This window comes from Sporisorium graminicola, chromosome SGRAM_8 (genome assembly GCF_005498985.1).
Source record: "Sporisorium graminicola strain CBS 10092 chromosome SGRAM_8, whole genome shotgun sequence".
NCBI classification, from domain to species: domain Eukaryota; kingdom Fungi; phylum Basidiomycota; class Ustilaginomycetes; order Ustilaginales; family Ustilaginaceae; genus Sporisorium; species Sporisorium graminicola.
Window position 1 is genome coordinate 529,492 of NC_043738.1, and position 14,001 is coordinate 543,492.

The 14,001-nt window shown below is 57.2% G+C and overlaps 4 protein-coding genes across 4 annotated transcripts; 3 read left to right on the plus strand and 1 right to left on the minus strand.

The window, feature by feature from the left end:
* Nucleotides 1-1,102: 1,102 nt before the first annotated feature.
* On the minus strand, nt 1,103-4,850 carry EX895_005957 (uncharacterized protein; the record flags this gene model as incomplete). The annotated part of the gene is made up of 2 exons (XM_029886549.1): nt 1,103-4,656; nt 4,823-4,850. The coding sequence occupies 2 exons, from the start codon at nt 4,848-4,850 to the stop codon at nt 1,103-1,105; spliced, it is 3,582 nt and encodes a 1,193-aa protein (XP_029736862.1).
* A 1,827-nt stretch (nt 4,851-6,677) lies between these two features.
* Nucleotides 6,678-8,789, plus strand: EX895_005958 (uncharacterized protein; the record flags this gene model as incomplete). The annotated part of the gene is made up of 1 exon (XM_029886550.1): nt 6,678-8,789. The coding sequence occupies one exon, from the start codon at nt 6,678-6,680 to the stop codon at nt 8,787-8,789; it is 2,112 nt and encodes a 703-aa protein (XP_029736863.1).
* A 983-nt stretch (nt 8,790-9,772) lies between these two features.
* Nucleotides 9,773-11,242, plus strand: EX895_005959 (uncharacterized protein; the record flags this gene model as incomplete). Its single annotated transcript, XM_029886551.1, has 1 exon — nt 9,773-11,242. One exon carries the CDS (start codon nt 9,773-9,775, stop codon nt 11,240-11,242), a length of 1,470 nt encoding a protein of 489 aa, XP_029736864.1.
* Nucleotides 11,243-12,242: 1,000 nt separating this feature from the next.
* Nucleotides 12,243-13,901, plus strand: EX895_005960 (uncharacterized protein; the record flags this gene model as incomplete). Its single annotated transcript, XM_029886552.1, has 1 exon — nt 12,243-13,901. One exon carries the CDS (start codon nt 12,243-12,245, stop codon nt 13,899-13,901), a length of 1,659 nt encoding a protein of 552 aa, XP_029736865.1.
* Nucleotides 13,902-14,001: the final 100 nt, after the last annotated feature.

A 14,001-nucleotide genomic window follows, 5' to 3' on the forward strand; every position in this document is an offset into this window, starting at 1 on the left:
ATGCAGATGATACTGTTCCGTTTTCCCGTTCGTCTCTACCTTGGACCCGTCGACATGTTGGTCGTCGAGACGGAGACGAGGGTTCAAGCACACCTTGGACATGTGTGTTGGCTGCATTCCCAACTCCGTCCTCCGTTCTTCGTGCTCCGTCGTCGTTGTCGTCGTCTGGTGACTCCGCGTTTGCCATCGCTTCCGAGTCGCATAGGCATGCTTCTCCCTCTCTGACTTTATTCTGCCTGCAGGCATTGATTCGCGTGTGGCCCTAATCTTGTGCTCGCATCTGCATCCTGCGTCGTTCGTGCGATCGACATCGCAGCTCGAGTCTCACGCTAAAGTGTCCCCTCGTCGTGATGCCGAAAATCCTGGTCGAAAGCAGGGGGAAGCCAACTATCCAACGCGTCGCTGGGTGGCCGTGACGATCGACCCTTTCAGCAAGCGAACGTAGCTTGGCCTCCCGATGGCCATGGAAAACCAAAGCAGGCGCTTGGAAATGGCAACGCAACCACAACTCTCCCTCTTCTACTCCTCCTCCTCTTCTTCTTGTTCCCACACTGCGACGATTCGACCCTGCCTCGCCTTGAATGTGATTTGCCGTTAGCTTTCTTTAGGGCAGGGTGCCGCTTTGGCCGACTTCGACGGGTGAGATTTTGCTGCTGCGGTTAGACCCTGCAGGGTCCGACACCGAAATCCAGGGCCCTTTTTGACATCCCCCTACCGCCGACCACGTGTTGACGCATCATCAACTTTCATCAACCGTTGATACTCCTTACTCTCATCTCCTAACACGGAGCCAAGTCGATCAACACAAACAACTGCAGCAGCGGACAATTTCCAGAGTCTTTGGATTTCAATTGCGAAAGTGAGCCAAAACAAATTAGTGACAATTAGAGAACAAGTCGATGAAAGAAACCGCGTTTGCTTGCCTTGCTTCCTCGGCATTGCCTTGGGCAACACACCTGAGCTTGCGGCAGCTTAGACAGATCCACGGAACTGTGTACCGACGAGAGATTGAATGGCCAGATTGTATAGCAATGCGTCCGTCACCGTCGAACGGACAGATTCGCAGGGCAGAGACAGTCATGCCTTGCGACATGGGCTTGCTTCAGATTCGCAGAGGCTCGGCCTCCTTATCTTCCAAGTCGTAGTTGAGAGCACCGCCAAAGATGCCGCCGAACAAGGGCGAGTGGAGCGGCGTCTTGCATGCCGACGAAGGCAGAGCGCCCGACATCGAAGCCGAAACCGACGAGGGCTCTTGCTGCTTCTCCTCAGCACTCGCTTGCGCTTCGCTGCTCGGCATCGACTCGTTCGAGGGGGCCTGCAGTGCGGGTGTCTCGATCTTACCGCCAAGGTGGCTGTCCGGGTTGAAATTCGAACCAGGCTGGAGCAGGTCCTTGCCTACCGTGGGCGGACCAGAGGGAGCAGGTGAGCCTCGTGGCGTTGGCGTCGCATCGGTAATGCGCATCCTGGGGAAGGCAGTGGCTGGCGACTCGACGCCTTCGTCGTGCGTGAAAGCCACCTCGGGCATACTCGAAAGCCGCAGTAAGGGCGTGGTGGGGGCTGGCGCGGTCACTGGCGAGCCGGAAGCTGCGCGCTCATCGTCCGCCACTGTTTGCGGAGACACAGCCGCACCTTCCTCAGCTTGCGAAGCGAGTAGAGCAGCTCGTCTGGCCCGCTTCTCTCTTTTTTCTCGGCGCGTGATTCGTCCAGGACCAGCGCTGGTATTGGAAGCCACGCTGGCAGCATCGCCGACAACACTGTTGCCACCGGGACGCAGGCCTGCGATCTGACTGTACGTGGGCGGCGCATTGTGAGCACTATACGCGCCGGACGAAGACGAGGGCGGTGGGATTTCGCCACCACGCGTGGGAAACAAGACAGGCGAAATGATGAACGATCGTCGTCTTCCCGATATGCTGTCGCTTGAGCGCCCAGCATCATTGTTGTCCTCCTCGTGCGCCTGTCGCAAGGGGCTGATCGAAAACATCTCGGGATGACGCGCGGCATTCGAACTGGATCGGAAGGGCGAACTGGTGCGTCCCGCTCGGTTGCCAGATTGACCCTGTGAGCGCGTGAGCAAGAATGTGCCCAGCGGCTGTTGGTGCTGATGCTGTTGCTGCTGGAACGCGTTCTGCGACGGAACGGGGCCCGCTTGCGAATCGCGGAACGAGCCCATGGGGATCTTGTTCCATCGCGCAAAGGCGTTCAAGTTGAGGCCGGGCGCCGACGAAGTCTTGCGAGCGGATCGCATTGAGGGTCGACGGCCCGTATCAGCTCCGTCGCCACCTTCCAGCTCGGGCGAAGGTGACTTGGAACCCGTGCCGCGCCAAATCATGCTGGAGTCGACCACGTCATCGAGCTCCATGGGGTTCACTTCCTCGATGGGCTCGGGCGATGAGGGTGCCATCTCGCTGTACTCGTCGAGCGTAGAGGCGGCGTCGTTGGCGGAAGAGAAGCGTCGAAGACGCTTTGCCGAGAAACCCTCGTCGAGAAGAGAGCTGCGACGGGCGGCTCTGCGTTTCTTGGCGAGGCCTTTCTTCTCGAGACTGCGCTTGCCGGAGAAGGGAGACGGTGCTTTGCGAGATCCATCAATAACGGCGCGGTGCACCGACTTGGCAGATGTAGGCATGAAGCTGCCCATCTGAGGTTTGACGATGTTAGCGGCGCGCTGCTGGTCCGGCGTCTTGGGTGGAGCCATCGTGCTATCCAGCGTAACAGAGCCGCTTCCACTTCCGTGGCTGCTGGTGCTTGTGCTGACGCTGGCGTCTTCGCCGTTGCCCATGCCCTGAAGCTGAACGCCGGCCACGAGAGTGGCAGCTTCTTCGATAGTGACACCGAGGGCAGCGGCGGCCGCTTTCAATGTGCCTTCAGGATCGCGCGCAAGCTGTTCGGTCGAGATGGTGATGCCAATCTCGTTGGAGTTGGAAGCTGGGTCATCGGAAGATGTGGGCGACACTCTTGAGCTCCTAGGCAGCGTTGTTGTGCCGTCGATGCCCGAGTCTGACATGATCATGGCCTGGGCGGAATGAGGCAGCGAAGGAGAGGGAAGCGAGCTAGGTGCAGCGGGAGAAAGGCGGCGCGAGTTGGTGGCCATGGCTCTGGCTCGTCTTGCGTTGCGACCACCGCGAGGAGCCACGGAGCCGACGAGAAGACGTGGGTATGGCATGTCTTCGTCAGGAAGCTCGTCGGTGGTATCGCCGTCGTCTTCGGGAGCACCGAGCAAGCGGCTGTGGCCGCCCGCGCCGGCCCAAAGCCTGTTGCCGCCCTGGTCATACTCCCAGTCGGCGCTGTCGTCGTCACTGTCGTCGACGAACTCAAACTCGCCATCGGAGCCAAAGACGGCTTCGCCATCGCCAGCTCGTGCATAGATGAGGCGACCGTCGAGGTCCTCGATGACGAGCAACGGCATCTCTGGCTTGGGTTCGAGTGCGCCATCCTGGACAGCGTCGGCGGCAGCTGCGTTCGGATCCTCGCCAGCCGTGCCAATGTGCGCAATCAACGGAGCATCGAGCAGGCCGCCCTCAAGATCACTGATGTCGTGATCCTCTTCCGAATCGGTGGTGAACTCGTCGTCGTCATCGCCAATCTCGTTTTGCAGGTCGGCCACGTCAGCTTCGCTGTCCGTCGATGTTTCAAAAAAGTCGGTAAAAGAAGGCTCAGAGGAAGAGTTGAAAGCCTCTTGCTGCTCAAACAGCTCGTCCTCGATGACGGGCAAGCCGTACATGCGAAGAGTGTCGGGGGACATGGAGAGCAGATCGACGTCGTCGGCGTCATCATCATCGCCGTCGTCGTCAGCGTGGTCTTCGACGTCGGCCTCTGCGTCTTCAGCCTGTGCGTGTTGACCGTCGTGCTGAGAGCCACGGCGTATCGCAATGGAGCGGGCGCGGTGCTGAAGATCACTTTTGCTGGCTGCATCGCGCTCGCTGCCGTGACGGCGACGGTCGGACGGGTCGCGATGCTGAAGACGCGCTTTCGCTTTCGACTGTCGGTCGAGAGCATCTTGGATGATGAACCGCTCTTCCTCTTCCTCGGTGTCTTCGCCGGAAGCGCCGCTGCCGAGAAGAGATTCACCGTCGCCCGCCTCGGCGAGCTTGCGTTCCATCTCGGTATCCGAGTCGGATTGCAGATCGTCACTATCGCTATCGATGCTCCTTGCCTTGCCTTTGTCGAGACCAGAATGCGAAGGTCCGGCGACTGCGGCGCGTGCTTCGGCGTCCTCTTCGGAAGGGACGTCGGTCAGGTCCGAGTCCGTGTCGAGTTCTTCAAAGCGTTCTTTGCGGACGCTAGCCTTTCGCTCGCCACGGACACGCTCCTTTTTGGTGGAATAGACCTTGATGGGCTTCTTGCCCATGGACGTTCTTGATGCCTTGCGAGATGACATGGCGAGTGTTGGAACTGGGAGTTTAATTCCGGGGATGTGTTTGGAGCCGAGGTCGTCGTCGTGGTCGTCGCCTGAGCTGGAGAGATTGTCGTCCGAGGTGAAAAAGGGACGAGGGGAGCCTCCGACGCTCGAGGCAGAGCGTGAGGAAGGAGGTCCGGATTTGAAAGAGCCGCCTCTTTGGTAAGGACTGGCGCGATTGGGCGAGGCTCGAACTTTGGCCTGAAGGCTCTTTCGATGGCTGAGGGGGTGTACAGAATCGGCTTTTCGAACGGAACGAGCTGATATTGATGAAGAGCCAGATTGAAGAGCATCGGAGAAGTGCGAGTGGCGACCAGAGCCAGTGTAGATACGTTTGATGATGTCAAATTGATCAATCAGTATTAATGACCGAAAAGGTGCGTGAAATCAGATCTCACCAGACTGCAGTCGTAAGAGATGACTTACAATAATCTGCACTAAGTTGTCGGGACATAAGGTGGGAGCTGGCACGAGCGAAGGGTTGCCCGTGATGAATTGCTGAGAATGGGAGTTGGTGGACGCTCAGAAAGGGCTAGGGTGCCTCTGAGAGATTCGTGGCGAATGCGCTTACGCGCTGGGTGGTGACGAGAGGAAGCGCTAGAAGCGCAGACTACGGTGCACCGATCGGGTGCGAGTGACAAGGCGAGAGCCTGGTATTGTGGTAGAAGAAACCAAATGTATGCGAAGAGTTTGGAAGAAGCGGGAGGGAGCGGTGGACAGCACTGAACATGGTCTGTTGTCGGAGAATGATCCGGTGGATGAACCCCTCTCTTGCGCTTGGTTGACGGCAAAGACGGTCAAGCGGCGGCTGAGTACGATGGAGGTGAGGATAGCTCCTTTGTGCGGGCGTTTGAGCCTTTGGGATGTGCAGCGATTTCTCGAGCAGGAAAAGAAGGTGTACAGTCCGACCGACGAAAGAGTTTGCTGCGAAGACCAAAGAGCTGATCACAGTTTGATGTGGTTGAAAAACAGCTATCGAGCAATTAGCATGGGTCGAAGGCGATGGTGAATATCGAGCGATGCTGAGGCTGATTGTTCGAGTGTCTGTGAGTAGGCTTTGTGAGGTGGTTGATGGTGCGGGTGGTAGTGTGTGAATGGAGAGGAAGAAAGGCGAATTGAAGCGGTTGGATGGTGGCCTTCTCCGAAATTGCGACTTTTTTCTTTTGGCGCAGTAGGGCAGTCTGTTCCAAGAGAGGCGGAAGGCGGCGGCTTCTCGAGGTCGAAAGACTGCTAGGCTGAGCTTGTAATTTTTCCAAGATAGCCTCTGCCAGAGTTCGCACATTGAATCTCTGCAGATTGACGAATCAATGCGCCAACAACACAAACGAGTGGAAAAAATTTCGCAACCTGTCAGCGCGATCATGAAATTTCTAAGAAGAAGCGCAGCAAGGTCAGCGCCTGAAAAATTTCAAGAAGTAAAGGGTTCAGTTCCGAAAAAAAGAGGAAAGAAAAAAAGGAGATGGACGGCCACAGGCTGAGCTTGAGCCTTCCCGGTGCTTGCTTGTCCGCATCTTCCACGGCCTCTGTCACCGTTCATCTCATCTGCTTTGTGCATGTCCACTTTGTCCGGATCTGTGTGTCAGGTCTTGCGCCGGTAGCGGTTGAATCTCTCCTGTTGGGAATCGAATGTGCGCAAACTTCAAGGTATGGTGAGTCTGATAGCAGAAGCAAGCTAGCGACTAGTTGCAGCCGAGCGGCTGGCAGAGTGGCAAGGAGCAGAGAAGGAGCCCAAGATAGCTTTCGCGCGAGAAAAAGTATTGTTCAGTCGCAGTTACGCTTCTGCCCCTCCGACTTCCGAACACGGGTCCATTTCAAGAATTTTTTTCTCCCTCTCAGTGTGTCCTCTGCACTGCCAAATTTTCAAAATTTTGGAAAAGAAAAAAAAGGGTTGCCTGCAGCCTCCAATCCCTTTTTTTCGGCCCTTCCTGGCAACGACTTTTCAGGGCAGGAAACAGCTTAGCCTTCCGCCGCTGTCGGTGTCTTCTTCTCTTCACCCTCATCACCCTGATCAACGTCGCCGCCACACTGTAGTTCTGCACATATCAGAACGAAGCCGACGACAAGCCACTCCCTATCGATTCATCCTCCGGGCTGGACCAGTTCTCGAAAGCAAGCTCGCGGCTAGGCTTCTTTCTGTCCTTCGAAGCGATTGCTCAAGCACATCGCCAACTCAGTCAAGGCGCTGTCCAAGAACAGCCCTCTTGTGAATCGCGTTTAATAGCGACCGAGATCACAGTTGTTTCCCCCCGACACTCGTCACAAAGATCACAGCAAAGTTAAGATGGCGACGCTCAAGACGCCCATCGCACCGGTCCCGACCGCAACCGACTTCTTGGACATCGTCCTCTCCAAGACACAGCGAAAGACGCCCACCGTCGTTCACCCAGGATGGAAGATCACGCGTATCCGCTCCTTCTACATGCGCAAGGTCATGTTCACAAAGGATGCTTTCGCGGAGAAGCTCGACGCCATCCTCAAGGAGTTTCCCATCATGGACAACTTGCACCCCTTCGTCTCGTCGCTCCTCAACGTTCTTTACGACAAGAACCACTACAAGCTCGCGCTCGGTCAGCTCAACACCGCCAAGCACCTCATCGAGCAGGTCTCGAAGGACTACATTCGACTCATCAAATTTGGTGACTCGCTCTACCGATGCAAGCAGCTCAAGCGTGCTGCCCTCGGCCGAATGGCCACCATCATGAAGCGTCAAAAGGACCCGCTTGCATATCTCGAGCAGGTTCGTCAGCACATGTCGCGTCTCCCACCCATCGACCCCAGCACGCGTACGCTCCTTATCTGCGGCTACCCTAACGTCGGCAAGTCGAGTTTCATCAACAAGGTTACCCGCTCCGATGTCGATGTCAAGCCTTATGCTTTCACCACCAAGTCGCTCTTTGTCGGTCACATGGACTACAAGTACCTCCGATGGCAGGTCATTGACACTCCAGGAATCCTCGACCACCCTCTCGAGGAGATGAACACCATCGAGATGCAGTCCATCACTGCGCTTGCCCACTTGCGCGCCGCTGTCCTCTACTTTATGGACCTCTCCGAGCAGTGCGGCTACACGGTTGAAGCGCAGGTGCAGCTCTTCAACAGCATCAAGCCTCTGTTTGCCAACAAGCCTTGCATCCTCGCCATCAACAAGACCGATGCCAAGCGACTCTCGGACCTCGAGCCCGAGCGCGCTGCCTTGGTGCAGAGCATCATCGACGAGTCCGAAGGCAAGGTCAAGCTCACCGAGCTCAGCACATACACCGACGAGGGTGTCATGGAGACAAGGAACCTCGCCTGCGACGTGCTCCTCGCATCGCGTGTTGAGACCAAGATGAAGGGCAGCAAGATCAACGCCGTCCTCAACCGACTCCATGTTGCTCAGCCCAAGTCGCGTGACGATGTCCCGCGTTCCGCTTACATCCCTGAGGCGATCGCCAATGGCTCTGTCAAGAAGCACGACTCCAAGGACGCTGAGCGCCGCAGGACGCTGCGCGACGAGCAGGAGGAGAACGGCGGTGCCGGTGTGTTCAACATTGACATCAAGCGCGACTACATCCTCGACAACGACGACTGGAAGTACGACCACATCCCCGAGATCTACGAGGGCAAGAACATTGCTGACTTTGTCGATCCGGACATCCTCGACAAGCTCGACGCGCTCGAGCGCGAGGAGGAGAAGCTCGAGGCCGAGGGCTTCTACGCTGACAGCGAAGACGACGGATCCATGCTCGACGAAGAGGAGGAGGCGATTCGCAGCGCTGCTGCCGCCATTCGCGAGCGTCAGCAGAAGGCCAAGCTGGCAGCACAGGACCGAAGTATGGTCAAGAACCAGGCGCGTGTGCCGCGCAAGTTCCAGGCGCGCACTCTCTCGCAGATGGCCGAGAGGATGCGTGAGATTGGTGTGGATCCAAGCAGCGTCACAGCGCGTGCCGAGATGCTTGCCAAGGCTAAGGGTCTCGCTGGCAAGCGCAAGCGCTCTGGTGCTGACGATGACGAGGACGCGGAGATGGACGAGGATGATGAAGACGATGAAGAGGCAGCCTGGGAGGACGACGAGGACATGGACACTGAAGAGGCCGATACCAGTGCTTCCAGAAAGGCGCGCAAGAGCAACGTTGGCGGACGCCTGCTCTCGTCGACCACAGCACCCGTTAACCGTTCGGGTGGCCACGTGAGCGCCCGTGCGGGTCCAGCACGTGTTTCGGCTTCGGACCGACAGCTGGCAGGTCTCAAGAACTCGGAACAGCTGGAGAAGGCGAGAAAGCTGCGCGAGTTGGCGCTTCGACCGGGCAACTGGCACGCCAAGGCGGGCGAGTCGGATCGCGTCATCAAGGAGAAGAAGCCCAAGTGGCTCTTTGCCGGCAAGCGTGGCAAGGGTACTTCGAGGTCGCGCTGAGCAATGTTTCTCAAACCTTACTGTTCATATCATTCCCCCTCACACATGGTTTCGACTTCCGCATGTCATCTCGGTTTCCGGCAAGTTTCATTCGCATTCGCGATCTGTTTCAATGCATTCTTATTGGCCTGCCTTTGCCGTTGCTGATTTGCTGTGAAGCGCAGTATGAGAGTGAAAGTGAGGGTTCAAGCTTTCTGCCGTCGATGCAGTGAACAGTGAATGCGATGCTGGTTGGGGCCGGTCTGCGAGTTTTTTTTTGGTTGTACCTTGTCACATTGTTTCCAGGACGAGGCTGTGTAGCGCCCATTTTGCTGGCAGAGCGAAGTTCTGGGCGAATTTTCAAACAGGCTGTGCTCTGCTACTCAATTTTCTCATGCCGTGTCCATGCTCCAACCACGCGGCCGCTGCTGGTCAATTCTCGCCTGCCAAGTTTGAGATGCCGAAGAACCCCTTAGACGGCCAACCGCTTGTTAAGCGGTCCTCGAGGCGTAAGGATGCATGGACTGTCAACTAACTTAGCTGTGCAAGCTGCGCTGGAACAGTTTCCTTGGTACATTGCAGGAGCGAAGAAGGCGCCTCCCGAAACAAGCCGTGGGGGCTTGTCCTGCAGAACAATGTACATACAGCACCGCAAGAGGATGCCGGCGAATTAGTTGTGTCAACGTCGTGTTGTAACCGTTCCTGCGACAGGCTTGCCGTCCTCGTCAAGAGGGCTACCGCTTGCAAATGAAGTCGTTCAGCTCTCCTCTCTACCACAACGACTAAGCGTCCTTGCATTGCCTTCCATGGTACGCGAAGAAAGTGCATCAAGCAGCTCGTACAACCAACCAAACATCAGCAGCTTGAGCTCAGTAGAGCTACCGCAACCAGTAGCACCGCATACACCATCACAGATCCAGCTCGGCTTGGACGCAGCTGCACTGTCAGTCGAGTCAAGGTTTAACGAGTTCCTCCCTTGGATCAAGCAGGACAATTGTCAACCGATGGATCTCGAGGAAGGCTCGCAGCAGTTGCCGTGCCGCGCTACAGAGGTTGAAAAGATGCATATTACAGCATATGAGCAGCGAGATGGTGCGTACCTCCATCGCAACTCTCTACAAGTGCTGAACGGAGCGGACATTGCCCAATCTGCAGGTTCCGCACGGGTTTCACAGGCATCGCCCTCGTCTGCGTCTCACCAGAGACCGCAGCTCGCTGAAACGTTGTCTCCGGCTGAAGCGGAGGACGCGACTTGGAGGACTTCCACAAGCGAGGCCGCTGCTCCAGCACTACCTCTGATGACACCTGCTTCTACCTCACCAGGGGCAGTTGCCTCGTCGTCATCACGGCTTAGTCGGTCGGCTGCAGGTCCTGCTGATCTCGGGCGCAGAGTCTGGATTGGACCCAGGGCGAAGAACGTAGCTGCTCACACTCCGGAACCAGCAGATGAAGAGGGGCGTACATGCTGCGAGGTTCTAGACATGTTCGAGGACGACGTGCTGCCAGGCTACCAGGTGCAACGACGTGGCGAGCCGGGCTCGGGCGCTCTCGCAGTGCGTGTACCGCGCCAATTGATGGGATGGAAAGCAGTGCTCATGGACCCCAGCGGCTTTGATGACGCCCAAGTGGCCCTGTCCAAGAAGGCACGACGAGCTAGCAAAGTCCTCGGCAAGCAAGGGTGGGAAGTGAGGCAGGAAGCTCTCAAAAACAGTTACGATTTCCGACGGGGCTCGGGGATCTGGGCGACGATGCATGCGGGGCATCGACTCTTCAAGCACGACTGGCACATTATCGTCAAAGACGGTTCACGATACATGTGGAGAATGGACAAGCATGCGCTCGCGCTGTATCGCGAAGAGGACGATGTCAAGCTGGGCGAATTCTGCAAAGCCGTGCCGTCGAACAGCGGCGGTGTTGGAACTGACGACAGGGCTGGCAAGCGAATTGGATCGTTCAGGTTTCACGGTCAGCGATCGAGGATCCGTGCCGGCTACGTGCCGGATGGGGCCACCTTTGGGCTGAACTTAGCGCTGGCCAGTCTGATTGCTGTGTTTGGAGCCAGAGGAGGACACGAGAATGTGTCGGCGGCCTTTGAGCCTTCTTCGGATCCAAGGAGGGACGTGCTCGAGCAGCAGAGGCAGGAAGCTCTCGATCGTGAGCAGGTCATGCTGGCGTTGCCACGACCTGGGTTTGCTAGGGATGCAGAGTCCGTGCTCTCGGACACTACCGATGAAGAGGCAGGGGAGCCGGCGAGCGATACCTTGCGACCACCTCGACTTACTACGACTCAGCAGAGCACACTTGCCCAGACACCACAAACCGATAGTGCAGGGTTCGGCAGCAAGAGACGCAAGCGGTTCTCTTCCTTTTTTGGCAGAGCAAGCGCTCAAGCTGTCATGGAAGAGCAAGACAGCTCGATAACCGACTCACAGCGCATCGCGAGGCAGTACCATCAACGTCAGAGCATGCAGTGAGGCACTTGATCGAGTCAGACGATGAACGTCAGAAGTGGCATGGATCATATGTGATGTAGCAAGTGTGCCAAAGTGTTCCCATGTGTGGTTGGGTGGTTGGAATGACCCTGGATCTATACATTCGGTGAGCAACCGGCAATGCTTTCCGCGACCGTTCCACATGGCAGCCGACGCAAGCCAAGAAGACAGGCGTCTGCTCGTAACGTAGCTTACATGCTCGCCCCGGTCCCAGCTCACTTGAGCGTCTAACGTCTTGCGTAAGATTCGAGTCCGTAGCCGTTCGACGAGAAGGAAGGAAATTTTCGTATCTTGTGTGTCTCCGCTCCTTACTGTCCAATACCGTATCGAAAGGTCGGAACAGACAAGCTGCTGGCTGCTGCGGACGAGCTCGAGCAACAAGAAGCAGGAACTACCGCTTCAGTCCCGGTGCAGCGCCGATGCTCCGGACCAACAGCGAGAAATGGCAGCAAATGGCACAAATCGAAATCTCGAAAGCGGGGGCGGAGTGTGACTTTGCCAGGAAACTTTGGCTATTTTCTTTTTCTTGCCACGAGCTGACTCGAGAGAGCAAGAGCGAGGGAGAGAGAATGAGCGCGAGAGACAGAGATGAGCCGGTCTATCACCCGACAACCAAATGTGGATTGGGGACGGTCTGGTGACCGTTTTTGAACAGCTAGCCAGCCAGCCAGCCAGTCAATTTGCCCTGTTCTTGTCTCTTTTTTGCTCTTCTCAAGAGTCACTCGAGAGATAGGAAGGATTGATTGCGTGGTGGCTCGTTTTGTCCTCTCATTCGTCCATGCTGGGATCTGCTTAAATTGCCATCGACTCGTCCCACTGTTCTTGTCTCCTCTCTCTCTCTCTCTCTTTCCACCATCCCCGTTTCCAGTGTCTCCTCTTTCCGTTGTCGCTTGCCTCTCGTCTCTTCCATCTTCTTCTTCGTCCTACTTCTACTAGAATCGCTCCTTTGCCATCCCGCTTCCTGTCACACACAGAACCAAAAATGGCTTCCGTACCTCAGGCGCCCCAGATGGGCCTCTTCTCGTTGCCCCCCATCAAGAACGAGCCCATGCGCAACTATGAGCCCAAGAGCGAAGACCGCGTCAAGCTTCAACAGGCTGTCGACGACATGATCGCCGCCGGCACCTTCGAAGTCCCCGTCGTAATCAACGGCGAAAAGATCAAGACCGGCAAGGTCAGCAAGCAGCTCAACCCTTCCAACCACTCGCACGTCCTCTGCAACTACCACGAGGCCGACGCCTCGCTCGTCGACAAGGCCGTCCAGGGCTCGCTCAAGGCCAAGACCGCTTGGGAGAACATGCCTTGGAACGACCGCGCCGCCATCTTCCTCAAGGCCGCTGATCTCATCGCCTCCAAGTACCGCTACAAGGTGCTCGCCGCCACCATGCTCGGCCAGGGCAAGAACGTCTGGCAAGCCGAGATCGACGCTGCCGCCGAGATCTGCGACTTCTACCGCTTCTCGGCAAAGTACATCCAGGAGCTCTACTCGACCCAGCCTCCCGAGTGCTCTGCCAACACCTGGAACCGCACCGAGTACCGTCCTCTCGAGGGCTTCGTGCTCGCCGTCTCCCCCTTCAACTTCCTCGCCATTGCTGCCGGTAATTTGATCTGTGCTCCTGCCATGGTCGGCAACGTCGTCGTCTGGAAGCCCTCGCCCATGTCCATTTACTCCAACTACGTCGTCTACGAGATCCTCCGCGAGGCCGGTCTCCCCGATGGCGTCATCCAGTTCGTCCCCGGTCCCGCCGAGGAGATCGTCGGTGCGGCCATCAACCACCGCGAGTTTGCCGGACTGCACTTCACCGGCTCCACCCACGTATTCCGCCAGCTCTGGAAGCAGATCGGCAACAACCTCGACAAGTACCGAGGCTACCCGCGCATCGTCGGTGAGACCGGAGGCAAGAACTTCCACATGGTCCACAAGTCGGCCAACGTCGACGCCGCCGTCACCCAGTCCATCCGTGCGGCTTTCGAGTACCAGGGTCAAAAGTGCTCGGCACTCTCGCGACTCTATGTGCCCAAGTCGATGTGGGAGGGCGAGTTCAAGCAGAAGCTGCTCGACCAGATTGCTTCCATCTCTGTTGGCCCCGTCGAGCAGTTCAAGCACTTCATGGGTCCCGTCATCGCTAAGCACTCTTTCGAAAAGATCATGGGCTTGATCGAGGCTGCCAAGAAGGAAGGTGGTGAGGTGCTCTGCGGTGGTCAGGGCGACGACTCCAAGGGCTGGTACGTCCAGCCCACCGTCATCGAGACCAAGGACCCCAAGTCGGTCACCATGGTCAACGAGATCTTTGGCCCCGTCATCACTGTCTACGCCTACCCCGACGAGGAGTTCGAGCAGACGTGCGAGCTGATCGACAACACCACCGAGTACGCTCTCACCGGTTCCATCTTCTCGGCTGACCGATACGCGCTGATCCGCGCTAGCAACTTGCTCCGCAACGCCTCGGGCATGATGTACTACAACGACAAGTGCACGGGTGCCGTTGTCGGTCAGCAGCCCTTCGGTGGCGCTCGTGCTTCGGGTACCAACGACAAGGCTGGTTCCATCTCGATCTTCTACCGATTCGTTTCGGCTCGCACCATCAAGGAGACCACCATCGACCCTGCCACCCACATTTACCCCAGCAACCTCGAGTAGACTTGTGCACAAAGTGCTCAGCTGGGGTTTGATGATGGACAGGGACACACTTGATGGTGGTTCGCGAGACTTTTGAGTGTCACAGACACCACATATACCC